Source organism: Miniopterus natalensis, chromosome 5, assembly GCF_054644295.1.
Source record: "Miniopterus natalensis isolate mMinNat1 chromosome 5, mMinNat1.hap1, whole genome shotgun sequence".
Taxonomy (NCBI): domain Eukaryota; kingdom Metazoa; phylum Chordata; class Mammalia; order Chiroptera; family Miniopteridae; genus Miniopterus; species Miniopterus natalensis.
Genome location: NC_142085.1, coordinates 41,062,242 through 41,085,925, shown reverse-complemented (window position 1 = coordinate 41,085,925; position 23,684 = coordinate 41,062,242). Strand labels below are relative to the sequence as shown.

The window sequence follows — 23,684 nt, the reverse complement described above, 5'->3', positions numbered from 1 at the left end:
GACACATGGGAGGTGGGGGTGGGGATTTGGTTTCATTTAAGAACATCCTTCAGTAGAAAATATTATTAATTTTCTTACATCTCAACTCTTGAGTACAGATCTTTTTTATTTCATGAGTCACCTAACTTTCTACATGATACGCGCAGGTTCAATATAGCAAGACAAGCTGATTACACAGCAATCCCCAAATGAGAAAAGACTAATAGCAAAGAAGCGAAGTGACTTTTGCTTTCCTCAGATTGTCACTGCCTCCCATAAGTCAGTCATCATCAGTATTAAAATTGATCAAAACTGAGTAAACAACTGCCAGCAGAGGCAGCAAGCACTTAAAAGTAGACTCCTAGACACAGATTTGAAATCTTTAAATTTTTAGTAAAATAATTCAAAGGCAAATCAAATGAACAGTTGTTACTCATGAGCATCTTCCCAAACTTCAAACTTCAAGCCCACATATCTGAAATCTATGCAACTATTTCCTTTTTTTCTGCAACTATCACACTGCTAAATCTGAGAGTACTCTTCCATTGTAATACACTGATTACTTTCAGCACCTTACCTGATCAAAAAGGTCCGTGCCATCTGACCCTGCTGCTCTCATTAGTTCATCTTCTCCACCAGGATGATACTCCATATATGGGCTGACATTATATACAAACCCTATTTCAAAGCAAGGAGACATAATACCTAAATGAAATTCTTAAAAATTGCACAAACTACAATTATAAGTTCCAATAAATCTTTCCAAATATATCCTATTTATTATGTCAAAGTATTAAGAATATAAAGGGTCTGAGATTTCACATTACTTGCAAGCCAATAAGTTAGCCTGCCTCTTTCACAGGTCCTGTAAGAAAACATGACACTCCTAAATCAGAGACATAAGACCATTTAGTATTCACATCAGCATGTGCATCAGTTCCCTGAACCCCAATTCTCACAGAGCTTTGTGAAGAGGGCCAGAGAATGCCTGTATACTCCATATGCTACAAGACAGGAGAGATACCCTGAGCTTAGGAAACGCGAATCTTTGTAATGGGAAGTAAATATGTCTGTCCTTTGTTCTGAAGGGAGACGTTAATATACTGAGCAGTAAGCAAACCTGTCAGAGGAAGACACTAACTCTACTACGATACAAGGCTGTACAAACATTCCTGAAAAGACTGTCCAGAACAAAGACAGTGCCTCTGCTTGCAAGATCGACGGATCCCTCCCTCCCTTCCTCCCTCCCTTTCTCTCTCTCTCTCATTTCCACTCCATCATCTTCTACTGCCCTGGCCAAAGAGTCTGATGAAAAAGAATTGAGCTCTCTTAGGCACTGCTCTGTAAAAGCAAGCACAATTCTTTTCCGCAGTTGTCCAAGGAACAAAAATTATTGTTTAGATCTTAATAATCCTTTTATCTTTCCAAAATATTAATTTCATCTGTACATATATATAACTATAGTTTTATCTTTTCAGAAAAAGGAACAGGGACAACAAATAGAGAATGACTCAATGAACAGCCTTACCAAGGAATCAAGTTGCTTTTTAATCCTTTACTTGAAAACTAGATAACAGGCAAATCCAGCCTTATAGACACCTCACAAATGCAATGAGAACAACTGGTTTTCTTATATCTAGGACTATTTCCTCTTTATATGATGACTTTCATGAAGACTTCCAAGAATTTAAATAACTTAGGATGATTTAAAATGTTCATTCTATATAATAATCTTTGAAGGAAAGAAAAAAACTGGATTTCAGACCCAAGAAAGCTACTGCAGTTTTTCCACCAATTTAGTTTTACAAAATAACCATCCAGTCAGGATTTCTTCATTAAATTGCTCAAAGGCAATTTAAGCAACAAAAAGAAGTAAATTCACAAAACCTCTCTTACAGTAGTCCTCAAAATAAGTCTGGAAAAAGAGAAAAAAAAACAACTGGTGGAGTCCCTCCTTTCTCCTGCCTATATACCTTTCCCTACCAAATTTAGAAAGAATTTACCAACTGTTTAATGCTCCAAAATCTACTGACCACAAATATGAGATAAAGGATCAAAATTATTCCCAACAAACTTTTTAAGAGAAAGAGAACACCCTTCCAAACAAAAGAATTCCAAACTTTCTCTGCCACCAAACCCTGACTAGAGTTCTAGGGTTTCTCAGGAACATGAAATCTACAACACACAGTCAGCTAACCTTCCCTGGATGGAATCTCACGTGTTTCAGCTACCAGCAGAAGATAACAGGGAGCTTTCACATCTACCAGTGATCAGCATATAAAGGCTGAAATGTCCCACATGTGCTCTCTGCTTCCTCCAGACTCTTTAGATTGACACTTATCCTCCCGTAATCTTCCTTTCCTTTCTGACAGACTAGGATCCAGACCTAAAGAACTTCCCATCCTCTTCAGACAGAAAAACTAGAATGCCTATAAAATCCCTCACTATAAGGAATTAGGACTTAGCTCCAACCACATTTGGCAGTGTTAGTGATTGGCTGATTAGGACACGTAATCCCTGCCCCTGAGGCAACTGGTGCATTTCCACTGGTCCAGAGGCTCTTTCCTCCCTCTTAAGATCTCCTTCCTTTTTCCCTTTTCCAAATCATTTCCTATCAGCTAAGACTTGGACCCCTGAATGTGGCAGAAGAAAACAAATGCAAAGAACTTAATTTTATGCTTTGCCTTTATGCTTTACTGTATTCTATGAGTACTACACACAGCTTTTAGACAGCGATCTCTCCTGTGCAAGCTTTTTGCTTCCTGAGTTATCACCTGGTTTTTAGAAACTAATTCTGCAACTCTCTTAATTTTGCAATGATACAATTAACTTCTTCCTACAGTTCTAAAGGCTCAGCTGTGGCAGATTTGCACAACTGATTGCCCATTAAATATAAATAGTATTTATGGATCCACAAACACAATCTCAATTTGATGCTAAGCTATTGATTCAGCAAAACCTAAATCCTTATAATGACATTAAAAACAAAAACAGGCAGAAATAGATTCATGAAACATCATGAATGTTGCTTTTAGATCATTTACATGGGTGACCTTGAGTGGCAGAGGGAGATTTCGGGAGTCTGACTATCTACCTATTTACCTATCTACTATCTATCTCTCTCCTTTATGCTAATACTTCATTTTGTTTTGTATTTTGTTTTTTAAGCTCTAACCAGGAGTAGATACAATAAACGAACTGATTAATGCCAAGAAGAGCAACTTAATTTCACTATACATATGCCAAACAATAATGTTGTATACCCTAAATTTGTACAATGTTATTTTCAATCACATCTCAAGGAAAATGGGGAAAATAGTATTTTAATAATAAAGGAAGAGAAAAGGTGCAGGAAGGGGTCAGCAGCAACTTATTAAAATTAAAATACAATTCTCTTAGGAACATATACTCTAATGTTTAAATACATCAGTTTTAAATGCCCTAGCAATATTCAGGGGTACATTTTATAGCTAGTTCATCCTAGGAGTGTTACAGCGCAATTGAAAATGCACATTCAGAACTACAGTTATACTGAGTTCTTTAGGCAATGTCCTGGTAGTACCTGTTCTAATAGTTTCACACTTAATTATTTCTTTTGTGTTATATGTCTGGAACTTTGAGCACTCAAATAAGTTCTTAGAATAAAAATTACCCACTTTAAAATTACCACTCAGTGCTTTGTATTGTCAGAAACTTATACTGCCAATTCAATCACAGAATGAGTCTTAAGACTGGGAGATCTCTAAAGGCAATTTTCAGTCTGATCTCTCATTCAGTACAGGATTCACCTCTGCATAATCTACAGACAGACCACCATGTAGCATCTGCTTGAACAGTACCAGTTTCTAGGAGCTCACTGTGTATTTAATAACTTGAAGGATCAACATTACTTTTATACCTGAAAACTAAACTTGCCATTTTACACAGAAAGAACTCGTTTCCATCTTGACAAATGTTACCTCTAGTTTTTCACATATACTTTTTATATCTGTTGTATTTAAAATCCCAACTGCTACTGAAAAAGACCACAGGCATCTTACAATAAAATACTTAAGTTAGTGTGTAAAAATTTAAAGAACCATACCAAAACATGTAAAAGAAAAGAAAATACACCAGCTGCCTAACCTAGCTAACAACACTATGATTGTTAGCAGTCTTGAACTTCCTAGCAGCCAAAGCCAAAAGAGACACTAGTAACAATGGTCTCATTTTCTGATCTTAAAAAGCATTAGAAGGATACTAGCAAACAAATAACAAAAAAAAGAGAGATTCATTAGTTCTTTAAAAAGGAGAAACTCCCTTTGAGTGTTTGCTACTGATATCGTGAAGAATTATGAGTCCTTACGTAGGAGCCATTGACCACAACAGATAGTACAACCTAACAATATGCAGAAACATTCTTCAGACAGTATTCCTCCCACCCTCCCCAGCCCTAGGTAACCACTAATGTACTTTTTCTGCCTCTTCAGATTGCATCTTTTGGACATTTCATAAAAATGGAATCATTCAATATATGGTCTGTTGTTTTTGCCTTCTTTCACTCACTATAATATTTTCAAAGTTCATCCATGTTGTTGCATGTGACAGTACTTCATTCCTTTCAATGGCTGAATAACATTCTAGGTGTGGATATGCCACGTTTTGTTTAGTCATTCATCAGTTGACAAACATCTATGTGGTTTCCACTTTTTGGCTATTATAAATAATGCTGCTACTATGAACATTCATGTACCAGTTTTGTATGGATGTATATTTTTATTTCTTTTGAGTATATACTTAGTGGTGAATTTATTTGGGTCACATCGTAATCTATGTTGAACCTGTTGAGGAACTGCCAGACTGTTTTCCATTCTCAGCAGCAATGTGTGAAGGTTCCAATTTCAGAGAGCTCTTTTTCAGTCACTACTCCAACTCCCCATAGGAGGAAACATCTTTTCCCACCAATAGAACCTGAATCACACAACATTTCTCAGATAACTGAACTCAGAACTGGATTACAGCATGCTCCAACTTATTCTTAACCCCCAGCTCTATATGAGACAATACAATGTTAGACTTAAGTGACATTTTGTACCTACCTATTTAATCTATCTCCCAGATGAGACTACCACAATTTTGCAGTTTAGGCAACCATACATGGGAGCCCTAATGGCCCTCCAATGAGGAGTGACCTGTATCTCCATGGTTCAGGCCGCACAGTCAGCAATAATTTTTCATTTTTACTTTGTCCTGTTCTGTAAATCAGAGTCTAAAGTATGGTCCAGGGACTCCTGAGGGAGCTCAAGACTCTTGGGTTGTCCAAGACCAAAATCTTTTCATAGTAATACTAAGATGCTATCTGTATTTTTCAAAAAGCTCATTCTTTCATACGTGCATAAGATTAAATACAGAAGGTGACATGAGAATACAGTTGTCATCTATTAAGCTATACAGTAAAAATATTTGTGAAATATAAAATAATACCAATTTTCTGATTTATTTTTGTTTTTGTAAAATGTAGTTATTTTTATACAATATGAATAACTTATAACATAGTGAGTTTATTTTTAACTTTTAAATTAATTTTAAAATATTCTTTAAATTTCTTAATTTTAATTTCTGAAACGTAAACGTCAACAGAGCCATCATAAACAAAGCTCTTTGGGGCTCGAAATAATTTTTAGAAGAGTAAAGAGATCTCAAAACCAAAAAATTTGAGAACTACTGCTCTAAGTAAAAGCAGTGTTTTTGTAATTCAAGTTTTAAATATTTTTTGTTTTAAAACTTAACCACAGATTTAACTTCAAAGCCTCACATATTCATTCAAAATGTCTTTAATGCCTATTATGTGCCAAGTATTATTGCATTATGCTACAGTATTCCTATTTATTTCATGAATCACCACTGTTCATTTTGTTGGCTCTAAAATAAATGAAGGAAAGAGGTATGTTCACATAATAAAGGAACAGCTTATTTCACTGTATTCAAATACACAGATCCATTTTTGCAAGCGCTATGACTACTATGCCATCTTGTGTTCAGTAGAGAAATTGCACATTATTTTTATTATTTTATGTCTGCTATTTCTAACAACTGCTAAGAGAGGGTGTTAAAATATGCAACAATGACTGTGCATTTTAATTATCTTTCAATTCTATTAATGTTTGCTTCATATATTGTGAAACTTTATCAGGCATAAACATTCTTTATGAATTTACAGCTATCATTTTATTAGCTTCCCTCCCCAGCCCCAGGTTTTCTTCCCCACCCCAACCATGCATATTTTCTGTTTGTGTCTCTGTTCCTCAATTTCCCTGACTTCTTTTGGTTTCACCAATTTTTATTTTTATTTTTTAGAATTCCACATTATTGGTTTTTTAGCTATACCTCTTGCATTATATTTTAAGTGGCTGTTCGAAGAATTACAATATATATCCTTAACTTTAACCAGTTTGAGTTAATATTGTATATCCCTTTACATTTAATATAAGGACCACTTACCACTCTCCATCCCTATACTTTATGTAACGTCACAATACAAAGATGCAATTCTTGCTTATACCACACATGGGGAACTTTTTGTCTGCCAAGGGCCATTTGGGTATTTATAACATCATTCACGAGCCATACGAAATTATCAACTTAAAAATTAGCCTGCTCTATTTGGTCAAACATTTAATTAACTCACCCGTAATGTGATGGCTGGAAGTGCTTCTCTTTGGTGAGGACTTGACAGGGCCAGGCCGAATGATTTCGCCAGATATTCCCCACCCCTGCTTTAAACAGTCATTCATTTTTTAAAACGGAAAAAAGTAATCTTATTTTACTCACATTTTTATTATCTAATTGTGAATCATTTCACCAAATAACAGGAACTATTACAATATACAGTGTATCACCTAGTAACAGGAGTATTACAAGAGGAAGGCCCAGCGCAAATTTTTTGCAGTACTTCATAAATACCACCTACCTCTTATGCATATCCAACAATCATCTTTTTTGTTGTGTTTTTTTAGTTCTTCTTCAGTTACTTCAATTAACCTGCCTTTTAATCCTGTTAGGTCCTTTCCACTTTTGGTCAATCGGATCCAATCCATAAGACTTCTGCCCTGTTTTAGAGGTACCTAAGAAAGTTAAAGGGAAGAAGTAAATGTGGCATCTTCAAGTTAGTGGCTCCCCCTTCCCCTCCTGCTGCCTGTCTTCAGGCTACTTCATTTATTCCCATTCAAAAGAAGAAGAAAACACAAATCTCACAACTTTACAAACATTCTTTACAGCTTTAGGGGGTTGCCAAATTCATGTTTTACAACTAGAATTATAAACAGAACATTATATAAACTACCTGGGCTATGAGGCAGGACTTAGAAATTCTGTCACACAAATGTTCATCATAATGGTAACAAGAATAGCATTAATCCTGGAGTCAGAAAACACTTTTGGTCCTGGCTCTGTCACTAATGTTATATTCACTTACCAATTTGGACCAAAATTTCTTTGCCTAGAAAATCAAGAGAGATTTGATAGAATATAAACAACTGGCTAAAGTTGATTTTCTGGAGTGTCAATATACACAGAACATTAGAAATCACTAAGCAGCAGCTAATTTTCTAAGAATCCACTAAGAAACAAAAGTAATCAAATAATGGAAATAATAAAGCTGTAACACTGTAGGGAAGGGGCTGGCAAACTGGCTAGTACTTGTTTCTGTATAGCCCTTGAGCTAAGAATTTCTTTCACAGGCGGGCGGAGGGGGGGGGGGGGGAGTTGCGTAGAGCCCCAATCCTTATGTGGCCCTCAAAGTCTAACATATTTATTATCTGGCCCTTTGCAGAAAAGTCTGCCTACTCTTTCCCAGAGGATTTAATAACAAAATGTCTGGATTTAATAACAGGATATTTGGTTTCTTGTGTTTTGTTTTGTTCTCAAAATACATTTTCAAGACTTTTAGATAACAGATATTTACTAGTGTTCTAACCAGTTAAGACAACCTTGTAGAAACTTTCAAGACATCCCTGTGGAATAGGACTACTGTCTAAACTTGTATAACTAAACTAGTTTGTTATACAAAGCACCAGGCACATACAAGGAAGTTTATTGTTGCAGACTAAGTGTTTGTGCCCGCCCCCATCCATATGTTGACACCCTAAACCCTAATGTGATGGTAATCAGGAAGTGAGGCCTTTGGTAGGTGATTCGGTCATAAGGGCAGAGTTTTCATGAATGGGATCAATGTCCTTACAATAGAGGCCTGAGAGAAATCCCTTACCCCTTCCAGCCCTTTGAGGACCCAGGAAAAGTCATCTATGAACCAGGAATCAGGCCTTTACGAGACACAGAATTGGCCATTGGCTGGTGCACTGATCTTGAAATTCCCAGTCTGTAGAACTGTGAGAAATAAATTTCTGTTGTTATCAGCCACCTAGCCAATGGTACTTTGTTACAGCAGCCTGAACCAACTAAGACATGTATTTACCTCACTTTACTGAGACATACCTATTTTAGGCATTTATTTACTCCCAAAATAACCAAGTTAACAGGTCTATGGTGACCCAATTTTATATTCCTTCCTATCAATCTAAATCATCTCATTCTTACCATCACAGAAACTTTCTAGGTCTCTTGGTCCCAATAAACAAAGTAAACTGTGAGAATATGGTATTTCCTATCCCAAACCAAAATCACTTGTCTCTCTTGTCTATGTGGATTCCATAAGCTACATGGTAGTTAAAAGTAATATTTTGAAAATGCAAAACTAATCATGGGCCCTCCCTCCTCTGGTGGTTCCCCACATTACCTTATAATAATGTCTCTAAATTCCTACAGTGGTTTACAGGCCCTTCAGAATCTAGTCATAGTTTACCTCACCATCGCCATGTTCTAACTTTTGCTCCTTCTCATTTATATGCTTTAGCTAAATGAGAAAATGGAAACAGATTCCTTGATTGCTATGAAACACTTGCCCCATGCCTGGACCTACCCTCCCCCACCCCCCCCACACACAACAGACATTATTTCCTCCAAAAGCCTTGTCAGACCCCAACTTGTCCTAACACACTATTACAGTATTTATGGCATTATAACTGCCTGTTTACTAGTTCATGCAGCCTACTAGACTAAACTCCTTGAAAATAGAGATATATCTGTAGAAAAGGTAGGTTCTCAATAAATATTTATTTACTAGTGTTAGTAGAAATAATTAACAGATATCATATATTGAGTGCACACTTTAGCCAGGCCAAGGGTTATACACAACAGTCCATGATATTTAATAAAAGATGAGAGGTATTTAGTTACATTTAGTGAGTGCTTTCCATATACCAAGACTGTGCCAAGAGGAACATTATCTCATTTAATCCTATAAACAACCCCATAAAATGGGTACTGTCATTCCCATTTACACCTGAAGAAACTGAGAGTCAAAGAGCTTAAGTGGCAGAGTTGGGAAAAGAATCTTGGTCTTTCTCATTCAAAAGTGTGTGGGGTTTTTTTTAACAATTATGATATACAACCTCCCCAATTAGGTTCTATTTCTCAATCTGCCCATTTCATACAATCCTAACTCAGCTTCTAACATGATCAAGATTAGCTTGTTCCTCAAAGGGAAAAAAACAAACACAACAGTCTTAGCTTCCCTTTGAATTTCATAATAATCTTTTGTTACTTTTTTGGACCCAAAGACTCACCTTTGCCATCACGACCTACGAACCTTTAGTCTTTGCTCTAAAATTTCTCCTTTAGATGGATGCTAAGAACATGATTGGTAGTTTTAATGGATAAGGGCAGAAACTCATAATCTAATTCATAGATTCTTTCTCTGGGGAGGCTATACTACTCAGCCAAACATTTAGCTTTAAGGGGAGAAATAGGTCAAACAGCAAGAAGTCAGGGACAAATGATTACATGGCTGGATGATATGTGGAGCAATAAATAAAATGTCACAGCCAGAGTCACATCACATAAAGCCTATGAAATCTACGGAAATATCCCTTACCAGTTTCCTTTTCTGTGAAATGGGGATAACAAATGCACCCACTTAACAGGGTCACTGTAAAGATTAAACGAATTAATACACGTAAAAGCAACGAGAACACTTAGAATATACATGCCATCAGGAAGCACTGAATAAATCTCAGCTGTATTATTATTATAGTCGGGATGACAGACTTTTGAAAAGCTAATGAAAGCTACAGATCCCTGAACCCATAATTCTGATCTAGAGTTGAACACCAGATCTTAACGGAGAAGAAAAAAAAAGAAAGTCAGTAAAGGTCCCAAACGATGCTAAGACCCAAGAGTCCAGAAATGAAAAAGGAGTTTTTGAGATGTCCGAGCAGATGGACATCTCAAAAACAAAACACGATGTGGTGACAGAATGAGGAACCAACATATCCAGCAGGAGGAAGCGACTCAAGTTGCCATGAACAAAGGAGACAATTCTATTAACTTGTGTAAATGTAAAATACGTTTGTATTCCACCTGTTGCTGACGGTAACTGTGTTCAACAAAAACTTCGAGTACTGTAGCTCTGAAGTCATCAAGTGATATCAGCAGAAAAGGCGGTGATAAAAAACACACACTGAAGTACCAGAGGAAAGGAGGAAGAAGGGCAGCATGACTTGGAGCAGCCTCCGCCCACCCAGCGGGAGCTTCGCCGGCGTCTGCTCTCCGTCCCCCAGTCTCCCCTGGCGCCGGGAGTCCCCGCCGCTCGCTCGGAGCGACGCTCCCTGGTCGCCGTCGGCACTGCCCAACCTTCCACTTCCGCTGGGGAACCCACACCACTCAGAGCTCCCGGGAAAGCGGAGAACAAAAGGCTGGAGAGGAGGACAGGGAGAGGGAAGGAAGCTACTACCCGGCACCTACAATCCCGCGAGCGCAGCCTGGCCCTACCCCGTGCACCTCCGTTCAGTCGGCGGGGACACGGGGGCGAAGGGACCTGACAGAAAGGGCCAAAGGGCTGGGAACGAAAAGCGACGAGGAGGTGAGAGGGAGGTTAGAAGAGTTACAGGACTGGAGGCGGCGGAGTAAGAAGCCGCCAGCTAGGGCGGGAGGGCCACAGGTTAGAACCGGAGGTGGGAGAGGCGGCGGGAACACGAAACGCCCGCCGCCGCCAGCTCCGAGCCAGACCATTGGTGTCAGCCGCTTACCTTGCTACGCCCCCCGGAGGCGACGCGCTGCTGTGAGCTGGGGGCCGGAAAAGACTGGGAAGGGACGTTCAGCATCCTGGACCCCTGGGCTGGGCCCTGCCCGGGGTCCGCTGCCCGCTGGGATCGCTCGGCTGGGCCCCTCTTCGGTTACACCTCCCGCTCCGGCTCCGAGGCCGGGCAGAGGCCAAGCCCCCGACCCACTTCCGGGGTCGCCCGGGGGGTGAGGCGCGTCATGACGCATCACGTCGAGTCGCGAAGGGCGGGGCCAACTGGACCGAAGGCGGAACCAGGGGAACGTACGCATGCTCCGTTGGTTCTGAGCCCTGAACTTCAGCACCTCCAGGAGGTGACAGCTATTCCGCGGAAAGATGAAAGAGAGATGCTGTTCCTCAGCCCTGGTGCTGACCGAATCTGAGGATAAATTCTTGCAGACAGACCCACAAGGGTCTGCCCATTGTTAAGCACTACCATTACACAGCTTAAAATACGGAATACAATAATACTATTCGAGAATTCTGATTTCTCTGAAACTCTCTCCTCTAAGGCACCAGGCTGTACAGGAAAGAGAAACGTTAAAAGCCAAGGTGTCAAATGCAAACAGCTGCTCCTGTGGGATGAAGAGAAAACTTCATCTTTAAGAACCTCGCTATCTAACTTCCCTGAAAGATACAGGAAAGCGTATGCTGCTGCAGCCCACCCCGATTGGAGGATCTAAGAGTCAGGTTGAGGTTGGATGCCATCTCTGCACGTGAGCAGCCTGATGCAAGATACTTTAGTATTGCAAAGCCTCATTTTCCCATCTGCATAATGAATTTAGGTTTTAGTAAGGATTAAATAAGATGTCATATGTAAACTACAGAATACAGTACCTGGTTAAAAAGTAGGCACTCAATAAATGGCAGTGGTTCTTCAAACTATTCCAACATGTCAATGAGAAGCACAAATATTGGGGAGGTAAACAACAGTCTCTAAGGCTTAAGGTTCAGCCTGGAAACCTGGATTTTCCTTGGGAAACACACACATCCTGAGAATAGAATGCAGTGAAGGGAGAGAGTTTTCAGAAGAGACAGTTCTAAATAGCTCTCCCCAGCCTCATTCCATTACTCACTTTTCCTGAGTCTGAACCATTGTTTGAACTTGCCCTATTTCACTTGTCTTGTACTTAAAGTGCCTGTAAATTAATGTCCATCAGATCTTTTCAATTAGAAGGAAAAGTGTGGGAATATAAGTAGCCATTCAAGTAAGAGGCATTTCTTAGCTAGGTAACCATCTCTGGCTATTATCATTCTGAAATATTATAGAAACATTCTTTATTTGCAATTGAAATGATTATTGTGAAAAAATTTTGAGCTAAAAAGAACTTCATTACCATAGTTTAATGTCACCTTTACCTTGAGAAGTGCTCCTTTTCTCTCCCATTTAAAGATTACGTATTCTTCTATAAATCTACTTTAAAATACTAGTCACTGAGAATTTCTTATTTCACTTCCCATAAGAAAATGTTTACATGAGGATATCAGGAGCAGGGAACCAGAGGAAAAAAAGGTGATGTTGTTGGAAAATGTTTCATATCTGCCAAAATGCCTCTTGGACAGGAAGTGGAATAAATACTATCACAATCTTGCCTTTTGGCTGCCCTGTTTTAGACTCCATTTAAGTCATGCCCATTTAAACATTTTGTTTTAATTCTGGGGATTCCTCAATGTACTGCCGTAAGTATTGAACACCCATGCTATCTTACTACTGAGTTTAAGGACAGCAGAAGACAATTACTGGACTTGTCATTCATTAAAAATGCCTAAAATGTAATAGCCCTAACAATGACTCCCATTCTCAATTATTGACAATGATTTAAAGTGCTTTTCACCATCTGCTAGCAAGTACATAATAATAATGTATAATTGGCAACATAAGGTGATTTTCTTCATTATCTAATAATATTCATCTGTAACTACAATATCCAATGGAAATCAGTAGGAAATAGCAGATGTTATAAGGTTCAATTTGAAAATATTGTCATTCTATGAAAAGTTATAACTATTTGCAAAATTATTACTACAGATAAACTTGTAATTTGATGAAGAGATCAAAATGATCAAATGTTTACAATAAAATTGGGACATCTGTAAATGTCACCTACTTTTAAATTCCAGCATTGAATAATAGTGTAGGGATTTTAAAAAGGCCCAACTACCATAGTATTTACAAAATATTCATTTTATTAATAATTTACATACAAATAAATAAGTTTAAAGGATTATGATACATTTGCACACTAAACTTAAATCCTACAAATGTTTAATGTCATCAAAAGTAACTAATTAGATTAATTTTCACGGATCTGTTCCTCAATTTCATCTTCACTATCAGAATCTTCATAAAATGAAATTGTGGCTTGAATTGGAAAATTTTTCAGAAGAGCTTCTGCTTCTTGATATAAGTAATCATAACACTTTGATTTTGGCCAAAATAGTCTGAAAAAAGCAGATAACATAATACACTTTACCTTTTTCATATTTAGAATTCTTATACTCATGAAATGTTCAAATTTCAAGAGCTCCTGTATTTAACAATTGACTTATGCATTTAGACACAGCCTTAAGATGTAGTTTTAAAATGCTACTATCATAGCTTTCGTGGAGTCTACTTGCCAAAGCATCAATAACTGGTTGATTACTTTAAATCTTTATCCAAGTTGTAAATTGAGGCAAACAAATTCATACTGAAGCTTGTGTAAGACTAAGATCAATATTTAGTTTACTTCAGGCATTATAGATATATTTATTCTTAAAAAACGGAAAGCTTGTCTTCCAATTTACCAGTTTTTTAGGAAAAGAAAATGAATCCTACCACTACATTAAAATTCTGATGATATCCAACTGCATAAAAACAACAAAATATTATGCCCTTATGCGGAGACAGAAATCACCTAGAATCTTGCTTAAAGCTCACACATTTAACTCCTACAGATGTAGCCAATGGAAGTTCATACAAGTACAAAAAGCAATTCTTTTTAAAGTTTGTCTATGCACTCGCTACTCGAGGTACAGAAAGGTGACCTCTAAGCCCAATCTTGATTCCATCTCCCTTTCCTTTCCCCATCCAATTAAATTTGGGGACACCATACTGAGATATTGAGAATAACACTGGTTTCATACAAATAATTCCCATGTAAACATGTTCACCTCAGAATTTCAAATTTCTGAAAAATATGAAACTTGCCATCTGGTCTTCTATTATTTTTCATCCAATGAAAAGAAAAGAGGGGGGATAAGGCTGAATCTCCAACTACAGTTTAGTCATTTCAGTGTAAATAACCCCATGCATTCATATAATAGAGTGATTCTGACAAAGAGATGGTACATTATGCTTGGTATACTCCATTTTAAAAGGCAAAAAAAATAGGCAATATAGTTTATAACTTTTTTTAGCAAAATGGTAAAAAATAGTTTATAATTTTGGTGTCAAATTAGTAACCATGGATAATTCAGTCATTCAATAAATATTTTAGTGCTTTCTTGTGCCAGATACAATTCATAATTCAAAGATGACTAAATCATGATCCCTACACTCAAGCAGTTGACAACTGAGTAAAAAGAATTAGAAACACATAATACTACTCAAGATAGAAATTTTAAAAACTAAAATAAACTTAGGAGAAGTACAATCATAATGAAAAGGAAAGAATTGCTTATATAGGAAGCAGTTGATTTTTTAATGTGTTACTGGAACTGCCAAACCAAAAGAATGTTGTTTAATTGTTACAGTATTGCCTCGAGATTTTCTCACCAGCCATTTTCTTCCAGAGGCTCGATCCCTCCCTGAACCCCCGTTTTGAGAGATTCTTCTGTCTCCCTTATGGGCCTTCTTTCTCTGTATGCAGTTGGGGTGCTGGCCTTACCCACGGTTTTACACAAGTGATCACCTCTCCTCTCTGGCTCCCCAGGATGCCCTACCCACCGCCATGATTACCCCAACTGTTTATTTACCGGCTCTACATTTCCACTTAAGAAACTGACGCTGAGTTCCTGATTTATACATGCAGTTCTCTAACGGACAGTGTCAGCTGGATGCCCCACAGGCACATTAAGTACCATAAACGGAAAATTGGGCTCATTGTCTTGCACCTCACATCTGTTTTAGCCTTAATTTCCAATCCATTATTTAACCTGGTAATCAGCCGAAAACTTGGGAGCCATCCTATCTTTTTGCCTAGTCTTCATGCACCATATCCAGTACATTATCAGCCTGATCTACTGTCCTGTAAGTATTCCCCAAATTCACCCAGTCCCATCCTCACTTCCGTTGCCTTAGAATGGCTCTTTATAATTCTTGCCTGAACAACTGCAATAACTTCCAGTTTCATTTCTGGTGTCCTAACGACAACTCTAAACCATTTCCTTAGTGATTTTTCTGAAATATAAAATCTGATCACACCACTCTTCTGGTTAAAATCCCTTGAGTAATCCCCAATACTACCTACAGGAGCAGGACAAAACTCTGTGCCAAGGTATACAGGACCTGGCCTCTCGCTTCTGTGCGGGAATGACCACAGCTTCACACACCCAAATTCCAGCAACGCGATGCTTCCAGAGGAGCACGCTGTTCCAGGAGCCTGTTACCTCTTTCCCCATGCTGTTTCCCCCGTCCCGGCCTTCCCCACCTACCGTCCATTTGGCTAACTTCAAGACCGCAACCTATAATATACACTTTCCCCACCCTTCCCCACTCCCTCTGTTGGAGTTAGACACGTCATGCCCTGAAGTGTAAAACTGACCAAACTGAACTCTCTCACACTTCCCACGGGGCTGGGGTTATTTTTTTCCTGTGTCCTTCACTAGTTGCTAGCACTTGGTAGAAAATCAATCAACATGCTATTTATAAACACGAACACATTTTACAAACATCATCTAGCTCTTCACCTAACAGCTCTCTGAAGCAGGCAGACTGCAAAATTAGCCTTTTATCTGAATAAAAGCTAGGAAGAACCCTTACAGAAAGGCTGACTTCCTGGGACTAGAACGGGAAACCAGCTCTTTGTTATGCGAAACAACTTGTGATCCCTTTGATGATCCTTAGGAGCCTTTAGAATCTCCACCGCATTTCCCTGTCCTCTTACAAGGCAAGCTCAGCTTGCTCGATTTGCTATAAAGCTGCAACTGTGAACACCCTTCTTCTTTCTGGTTTGCAAGAGAATAAAAATACACACACTCTGCCTGGTATGAAGTCAATTTCAACCGGAGCCCTTGGCATAAAAAACAACATTGTTTTGCAGCCACAAGATATCAACGTTCAACTTTTACAGTATCATAATCCACTTTCCCCCTTTATACTGTATCCCTTAAGCTCCTGCAGAGCATGCACTGATTAACAGTTCTCAGTAAGGGCGTGAGCTACATTTTTCAATTCGATGAGTAAAGGACCTCTGGGGCTGGGAAGATAAAATAACCTTGAAGATAGATTTTTCCAATAGAAAAACTGCAGGACGAGCTGCTGAGCTGGGGGTGCGAAGTCCAGGCTCTTCCCTGGGGCTGGAGGAGCAGGAGACCTTCCGTGTGGCCTGTCACTCACCTGACCGGGTGCCTGTATCGGGAAAGCTTTCCAGAGGCTTCGGTCATTCCGGGCATCTGCGGACGTAAGGAGATGAATCATAGTTATCACTCACCTTTTCTTAGAAGCTGGAAACGCGAGCGACCGAGCGTTCCTCGCGGCCTCGGGGACTGTGGCCCCAGGGCTCTCCGCAGCCTCGCTCGCGGTCCGACCCCCGTGTCGCAATTGCTCTGGAGGACACACTCGCCTCATCAGCACCGGCATGGCCCCCGGTAGGGCCACCGCAGGGCCACCGGCAGGCGCGATCTTAAGCGAGGGGCAGGCCGGGCGCGTGTCTCCCTCGGGCCCTGGGTCCCCAGCCCTGGAGAGCCACCGGCGCCCCTCGGGGGCTCGGCCGGCCACGCGCCCTCACTCACCGCCTGCGCGACTCGGTGCCCGGCCTCCTCCTGCTGGCCTCCGGCGTCAACCCACGGCCTCCAGAAGCCTCCGGATCTGCGGGGTGGAGCAAAGATGCGCAGAGGAGACGTGAGCCCAGAACAAGCAGAACCGATCGCAGCCAAGCGTGGACCCGGGGGAGGGTGGGGAGGGGCGGAGAGCGGAGAGGAGGAGCTGGGGAGGCGCGGGCGGCAGGGACGGGGTGGGAGAGGCGCGGGGCGGCGCCGAGACGCGGTACCCGGAGTCCGCGCTCCCGCGCCGCGCCGGGCCGTCGGGGGCCGCGGGCAGCGGGCGGCGGCCGCGCGCACAGTCGCGGGCTCGGGCCTCGGAGCGCTCGACCGTCTCCATGGCGCCGCGGGGCTCGGCACCCGGCCGCCGCCAGCTCGCGGAACAGCCTGTGGGTTCCACAGACCCGGCCGGGGCCCCGAGCTTATATAGCGCCCGCGGCCTGCTGCATGGGGAGAGGTTCGCGCCCCTCCGCCCCTCGCGCCCCGCTCGCCGCGTAAACAAAACGGCTGCGCGCGAAGGCGCGGCGGCCCGGCGGTGTGAGCGCGTGCGGCTCCCAAATGGCCCGGCGAGGGCGTTTGTCCGGCCAGCGTTAATCGCTCTTCCCACTTGGCTGCGGGGAGAAAAACAACATTCGCCCGAGCAGCCAATTTCCAAGTGAAAAGGTTAGGAGGGGATAAAATTAACGGATTCTACACGTTTTGTGTATTTCTGCAGAAAGGCCGGGTGGTTGGTAATTGCTTGACTCGCCCAAGTCTCTTGGCTTTTTGGCCTTTGGCAGATGAAACCGATCCTGCGCCCTGTATTCTAAAAGCGGAGATGCTGAGGATATTAAAAGGAATGGCCTTAACTCTCTTCAGGGGACAGTACAAAGATGGGCGAGTGGATGGACTCCTTATGAAAAGAATGTCGGGCTTTTTAAAAATGCATTAACAGTCTGGGTTCGCATATCTGCCTGTTATCATTTGAAGGTAATACAGAATTCATAAGAGATGAATTGTAAAACTTTGAGTGTTCCAGCCAAGAGGGCCAGAGATTGGACTCATGAGCTTTTTTATATTATCTTCTCATAATATAATGTGAGTTTCCCCAACATCTTAGTAGCCCCCAGAAGATAAGGCTTGAGTTTCATCTATATAATTCGGTCACTACTTGGCATTGCCACTCAATGATAATTAGAAAAATATTTTGTGGGAGTGGAGTATGTGTAAAATGATAATGAAATCTTGACAAGTTATGATATGGGACAAGTTAGTCAACTTCTCTGTGCCCTGTTTCTCTTGTTTAAATTACCCGTCACCTTCTACAGTGGTCCATTAAACATGGTAAAAAAAAAAGTATTATGCTTCAAAGGAAAGATGATATATAAATGCCACTTTTTTCAAAATGTTTTAAATAATAGAGCTGACTTCCTTGTAAAAGTTGTAGATAAAAAAATTTTAAAACCTTGAATGTAAGCTGTAGTGTCTCTACTGTTCATTCAGTTACTGCATAGGAAAATAATCCACTGAATAATCCACCTGGTGCATATAAGGATCTGCCCATCAGGAAGGTGAGATAAGGTTTGCTTCCTATAATGAAATCAGTATCAACAGGTACTCAATGTGTGTCACAGTGCCCTACAGCAGCGATTTTCAACCTTTTTCATCTCACAGCGCACATAAACTAATTACTAAAATTCTGCAGCACACCAAAAAATATATATTTTTTCCCAATCTGACAAAAAAATAGGTATAATTTTTATTCACTCACACCAGACGGCTATTGTGTTGGCTGTTGTCATTTTTTTATTTGACAATCTAAGGGAAAAGAGTCCAGTGTCCCTGACTAAATAGTCAGATATTGCATGTTTTAAAAATTCTTGCTGCACACCAGTTCAAAATCGCTGCTCTGGAATTATTGTTAGGCTAAATAAAATAAAGCGTATAGAATACTTACTACAGTGCCTAACACATAGTGAACTTCCAACAAATTTTAAGCTATTTAAAATACATAAGCCTTTAACAGATGTTGAGCTATCTGATGAAATGGCCTATCATTTCAATTGTGTAACCATCTTCTGAGGTACCTGTAATATGCTAAGTACTGTGCTTTCCAGATATGGTGGTGAACGAGAGACCTCGCCCATCTGTAAGGGGATTATGGTCATCGCTATCTGTAGCCATCACAATGGCCACATAAGCAAAAGTTTGTAAAAAGTGCCATATTCAGTAACAGAAGCACATTTTACTCAGAGAAGTGGCATGAGGGAGGAAATATATATGTCTGGTTGGGATAACCGTGAAAGCCTTCTTAGAGTAAATGGGACCTAACCTGGAATTTCTAGAAGGTTCAGTCAAGAAATAGTATAGTGAGCGTGTGTGTGTGTGTGTGTGTGTGTGTGTGTGCATGCGTGTGTGTGTGTGTGTGTGTGTGTGTGTGTGCAGGAGTGGGAGCAGAAGGAACAGTGCTCCTAGGGTTAGGTGTTGCTAGAGCAGAGATGTGGTTGAGATAGAGAGGACTTGGACTATTAAGAGCCTCGTGTGCCATCGCAAAGCCTTTCGGCTTGATTCTGTAAGTGCTTGTGAAGATTTTTAAGCAGAAGAGAGGAATGGTCAAAGTTTGCATTTTATGAAAACCACTCTGGCAGCCCTATGGAAGATGGATTTGGGGAAGGCTGATAATACAGACAAGGAGATCATTTACAAAGTCACCACAGTAGTTCAGGCAACAGATCATGAGATGCATGAAAGTGGAGATGAGATATGCTTCCAGGTTTTCTAGCCTGGTTAAGTGGATAGAGGTGGGGATGGCTCAAAGACAAGGAAAACAGGGAATATAGGAGGAAAGGCAGGTCGGATGCTTTGTTGTTGATTTATCTGTTAATAGGGTGCAGGGGGGAAAATGATGAATTTGGTTTTGGATCTTGAATCAGGTCAAGCTAGGCTATATGGCAGTAATAACTCCAAAATCTCAGAGGCTTAACTTAATAGAGCTTTATTTCTCACTCGTGCTTATGTCCACTTTCAGTTGGTGGCAGATCTGCTCCACATCACCCTCACATAAGGATACAGCTGACGGAGCCTCTTTCCTCTGCAATGTTGCTACTTGTCATAACAGGAGGAAGGGAATAAAATTATGTGTTTTTAAAGGCTTCTGCCTAAAAGTTACACACATCACCTGCAATATGTTTTACTGGCCAAAACAAGTCATATGACACAGCTAATTTCAAAGGAGCAGATGTACAGTTTCACCATGTATCCAGAAAGAGGAGAACCAGAAATAAACAGCATTACAAGAGTAGCATAATCTGCCCTTCTGGCGACCAAATATTCAGTTAACTCTCCTTCTTGCATGTAAAATACAGTCACTGCAAAGAAAGGAACCCAGGCGTGATCTAACAGGTTTTAGAAGGCTTAGTAACACATAGGCAGAGAAGATACCCAGGGGACAACCAGAGATAGGAGATATGGAGTTCAGTAGAGTTTAGAGCTAAAGATTTATATGTGGGAATCATAATAGAAGAGGTGGTAACTAAAGCCATAGGAATTGATTGGTTTTCCCAGAGAAATTTTGTAGCTTGAAAACAGGACCAAGAACAGAGCTCTGGAGAGCAGTATTTGATTGTAAACTGAGAGAGCATGCAAAATAAGTAAATAAATAAATTTAAAAAATAAGATCTCACTGAAGAGAAATGGTGAAGACGGTAGAAGGTGCATTCGTGGAGCAGGTGTGGTGGAAACATGGGATAAAATAATTCCAAGAAGGAAGGACAGGTCCAAGACATTAAGTGCCACCAAGGGATCAACAAGATAAGGATACGTGTTAATTGAATTTGGCAACTAAGGGGTTTAAGTGACTTTAAAACAACATCTTGAGTGTATGCGACAGAAACGTTTTTACCATAAGTTGAGCTGGAGAGGTGAAGAAATAAAAACGAGAAGAGGCTACCATTTGAGAGGGGGAAAGAGAGAGAAAGGGAATGGTGAGTCAGTAGAAGGGCTTTCTTTTTAGGGTGCGAGAAAGGATAAGATGATGAGAGGAGGCAGGAGGACAGAGCCTCTAAAGAGGAGGGACTGGATGATGGCTCATGGGCCCCTGGGAGGAAGGAAGAAGTGAGGTTAGTCGCCCTGAAGAAGATTCTCATGCAGTGGGAGGGTTTGCATCAGTGATGTATAAGTGATGGATTTGTAAATGATATAATGCACATCTGAGAAAGAAGTTTAATCAGGGGGAATAGATCTGGTGTGGAGGAATGGTGTAATGCAATAATAAGACATAAGTCTGAGAGAACATCAATTGTCTTAAAATTGTGGGAAAAAAGACTGCATTACTAAAAAGAAAAAGAAAAAGGAGAATCAATTAATAAATATTTGGCCAAATTGGCCAAATTTAGGTAAACCAAGACATATAACTATGGATTATTAGAGCTATAAAATCCCAAATTTTCCATTTATAAATTCTGTTTATGCCACCTATTTACACAGATGCTGAACCTGCTTTCCAGTGTGGGCAGGTCAGTATAACCTATTCATGTTACATTTCAAATTTATTTTAGTATTCTACGTGAGTCCCACTAGTGCATTTAAAATATGTGCTTTTTAAAATTGAGATATAATTGACATATAACATTATAGTAGTTTCAGCTGTATGACACAATGATTTGATATTTGTATGTGTTGTATGTATTGCAAGATGATCATCACAGTAAGTCTAGTTAACATGCATCACCATGCATAGTTACAAATTCCTTTTTCTTGTGATTAGAACTTTTAAAACTTACTCTCTCAGCTTCTTTCAAATATGCATTGAAGTACCATTAACCATGGGCACCAGGCTGTCCATTACATCCCCGGGACTTATTTTTGCACCTGTTGACCCCCTTCAGCCATTTCATTCACCCCACCCCCGCCTCTCTGGCATCCACTAATTCATTCCCTATATCTGTGAGTTTGGTGTTTTGTTTAGTTTTTTAGATTCCACATGTAAGTGAGATCATACAATATTTGTCTTCCTCTGCCTGAGTTATTTCATTTAGCATAATGCCCTCAAGGCCTGTCCATGTTATCACAAATGGCAGGATTCCCTTCCTTTCATGGCTGAATAATATTCCGTTACATATGTCTGTGTATCTTCTTTATCGATGGATGAAGTGTCCATTGATGGACACTTAGGTGGCTTCCATGTCTTGGCTATTGTAAATAATGCTGCAGTGAACATGAGAGTGCAGATACTCTGTTTTTATTTCCTTTGGATAAATACCAGAAGTGAAATTTCTAGATCATATGGTAGTTCCATTTTTTTGAGGAACCTCAATACTGTTTTCTATAGCAGCTGCACCAATGAACATTTCCAATCGCAGCGCCAAGTGTTCCCTTTTTTCTACCTCCTCACCAACACTTGCTATTTCTTTTCTTTTTGATAATAGCCATTGTGTCACTTTGAGGTGATATCTCATTGTGGTTTAGATTTGCATTTCCCTGATGATTAATGATATTGAGCAACTTTTCAGGTACCTCTTGGCCATCTGTATGTCTTCTTTGGAAAAATGTCCATTAAGATTCTCTGCCCACTTTTTAATCAGATTGTTTTCATGCTCTATAATTGTATTTGTTCTTTCTATATTTGGGGTATTTATGCATTATCAGATACATAATTTGCAAATATATTCTCCCATTTGGTAGGTTGCCTTTTTATTTTATTAATAGTTTCCTTGGCTGTGCAGAAGTTTTTAGTTTCATATAGTCCAACTTGTTTATTTTTGTTTTTCCTGCCTTTTGCTTTGCTTTTGGTGTCAAATCCAAAAACAAAAAAATCATCACCAATATCATTGTCAAGGAGCTTACCACCTGTGTTTTCTTCTAGGATTTTTATGGCTTCTTGTCTTATGTTAAAGTGTTTAATCCGTTTAGAGTTGATTTTTGTGTAAGATATAAGATAGTGGTCCAGTTTCATTCTTTTGCATGTGGCTGTCCATTTTCCCCAGCACCACTTATGGAACAGATTGCCCTTTCCTCATTGTATATTCTTGGCTCTTTTGTTGTAAATTAATTTACCATATATACATGGGTTTATTTCTGGGCTCTCTATTCTGTTCTATTGATCTATGTGTCTATTTTTATGCCAATACCATATCGTTTTAGTTACTTTATATTTGTAATGTAGGTTAAAATCAAGGAGCGTGATGTTTCCAGCTTTGTTCTTTCTCAAGATTATTTTGGTTATTCAGGATCTTTTGTGATTACATACAAATTTTAGGGTTTTTTTTTTTTCTATTTATGTGAAAATTGCCATTGGAATTTTGATAGGATTGCATTAAATCTGTGGTTTGCTTTGGGTAGTACAGACATTTTAGCAATATTGATTCTTCTGATCCATGAGCACAGAATGTCTTTACATTTATTCATGTCTTTGATTTATTTAATCAGTGTCTTACAGGTTCAGTGTACAGGTCTTTCACTTCCTTGGTGAAACTTATTCCTAGGTATGTTGTTCTTTTTGATGCAACTGTAAATGGGATTATTTCCTTAATTTCTTTTTCTGATAGTTTGTTATTAGTGTATAGAAATGCAACTGTTTTTTGTGTTGATTTTGTATACTGTAGCTTTACTG

The 23,684-nt window shown here is 39.8% G+C and overlaps 2 protein-coding genes across 10 annotated transcripts in view; both read right to left on the bottom strand.

The window, feature by feature from the left end:
* CYB5R4 (cytochrome b5 reductase 4) overlaps window positions 1-11,219 on the bottom strand; it is a 51,857-nt gene extending 40,638 nt beyond the window's left edge. For 7 of the 9 annotated variants that reach the window (XR_001602776.2, XR_001602777.2, XM_016207328.2 and 4 more), the window contains exons 1-3: window positions 11,103-11,218; window positions 6,929-7,082; window positions 557-657 (exon numbers count right to left, since the gene is read on the bottom strand). Coding sequence is in view for 7 of the 9 variants with exons in the window: in XM_016207328.2 (XP_016062814.2) it covers window positions 557-657; window positions 6,929-7,082; window positions 11,103-11,177 (330 nt within the window). In the remaining 2 variants the exon portion in view is untranslated. Of the gene's footprint in view, window positions 1-556; window positions 658-6,928; window positions 7,083-11,102 lie in introns of all 9 variants that reach the window. The other 2 variants (XM_016207327.2, XM_016207333.2) reach the window with 2 other exon arrangements.
* A 2,154-nt stretch (window positions 11,220-13,373) lies between these two features.
* On the bottom strand, window positions 13,374-17,435 carry RIPPLY2 (ripply transcriptional repressor 2). Its single transcript, XM_087817147.1, has 4 exons — window positions 17,326-17,435; window positions 17,069-17,144; window positions 16,674-16,729; window positions 13,374-13,576 (listed from the first exon to the last, which is right to left on the bottom strand). Exons 1-4 carry the CDS (start codon window positions 17,433-17,435, stop codon window positions 13,429-13,431), a joined length of 390 nt encoding a protein of 129 aa, XP_087673273.1. The 3' UTR covers window positions 13,374-13,428.
* Window positions 17,436-23,684: the final 6,249 nt, after the last annotated feature.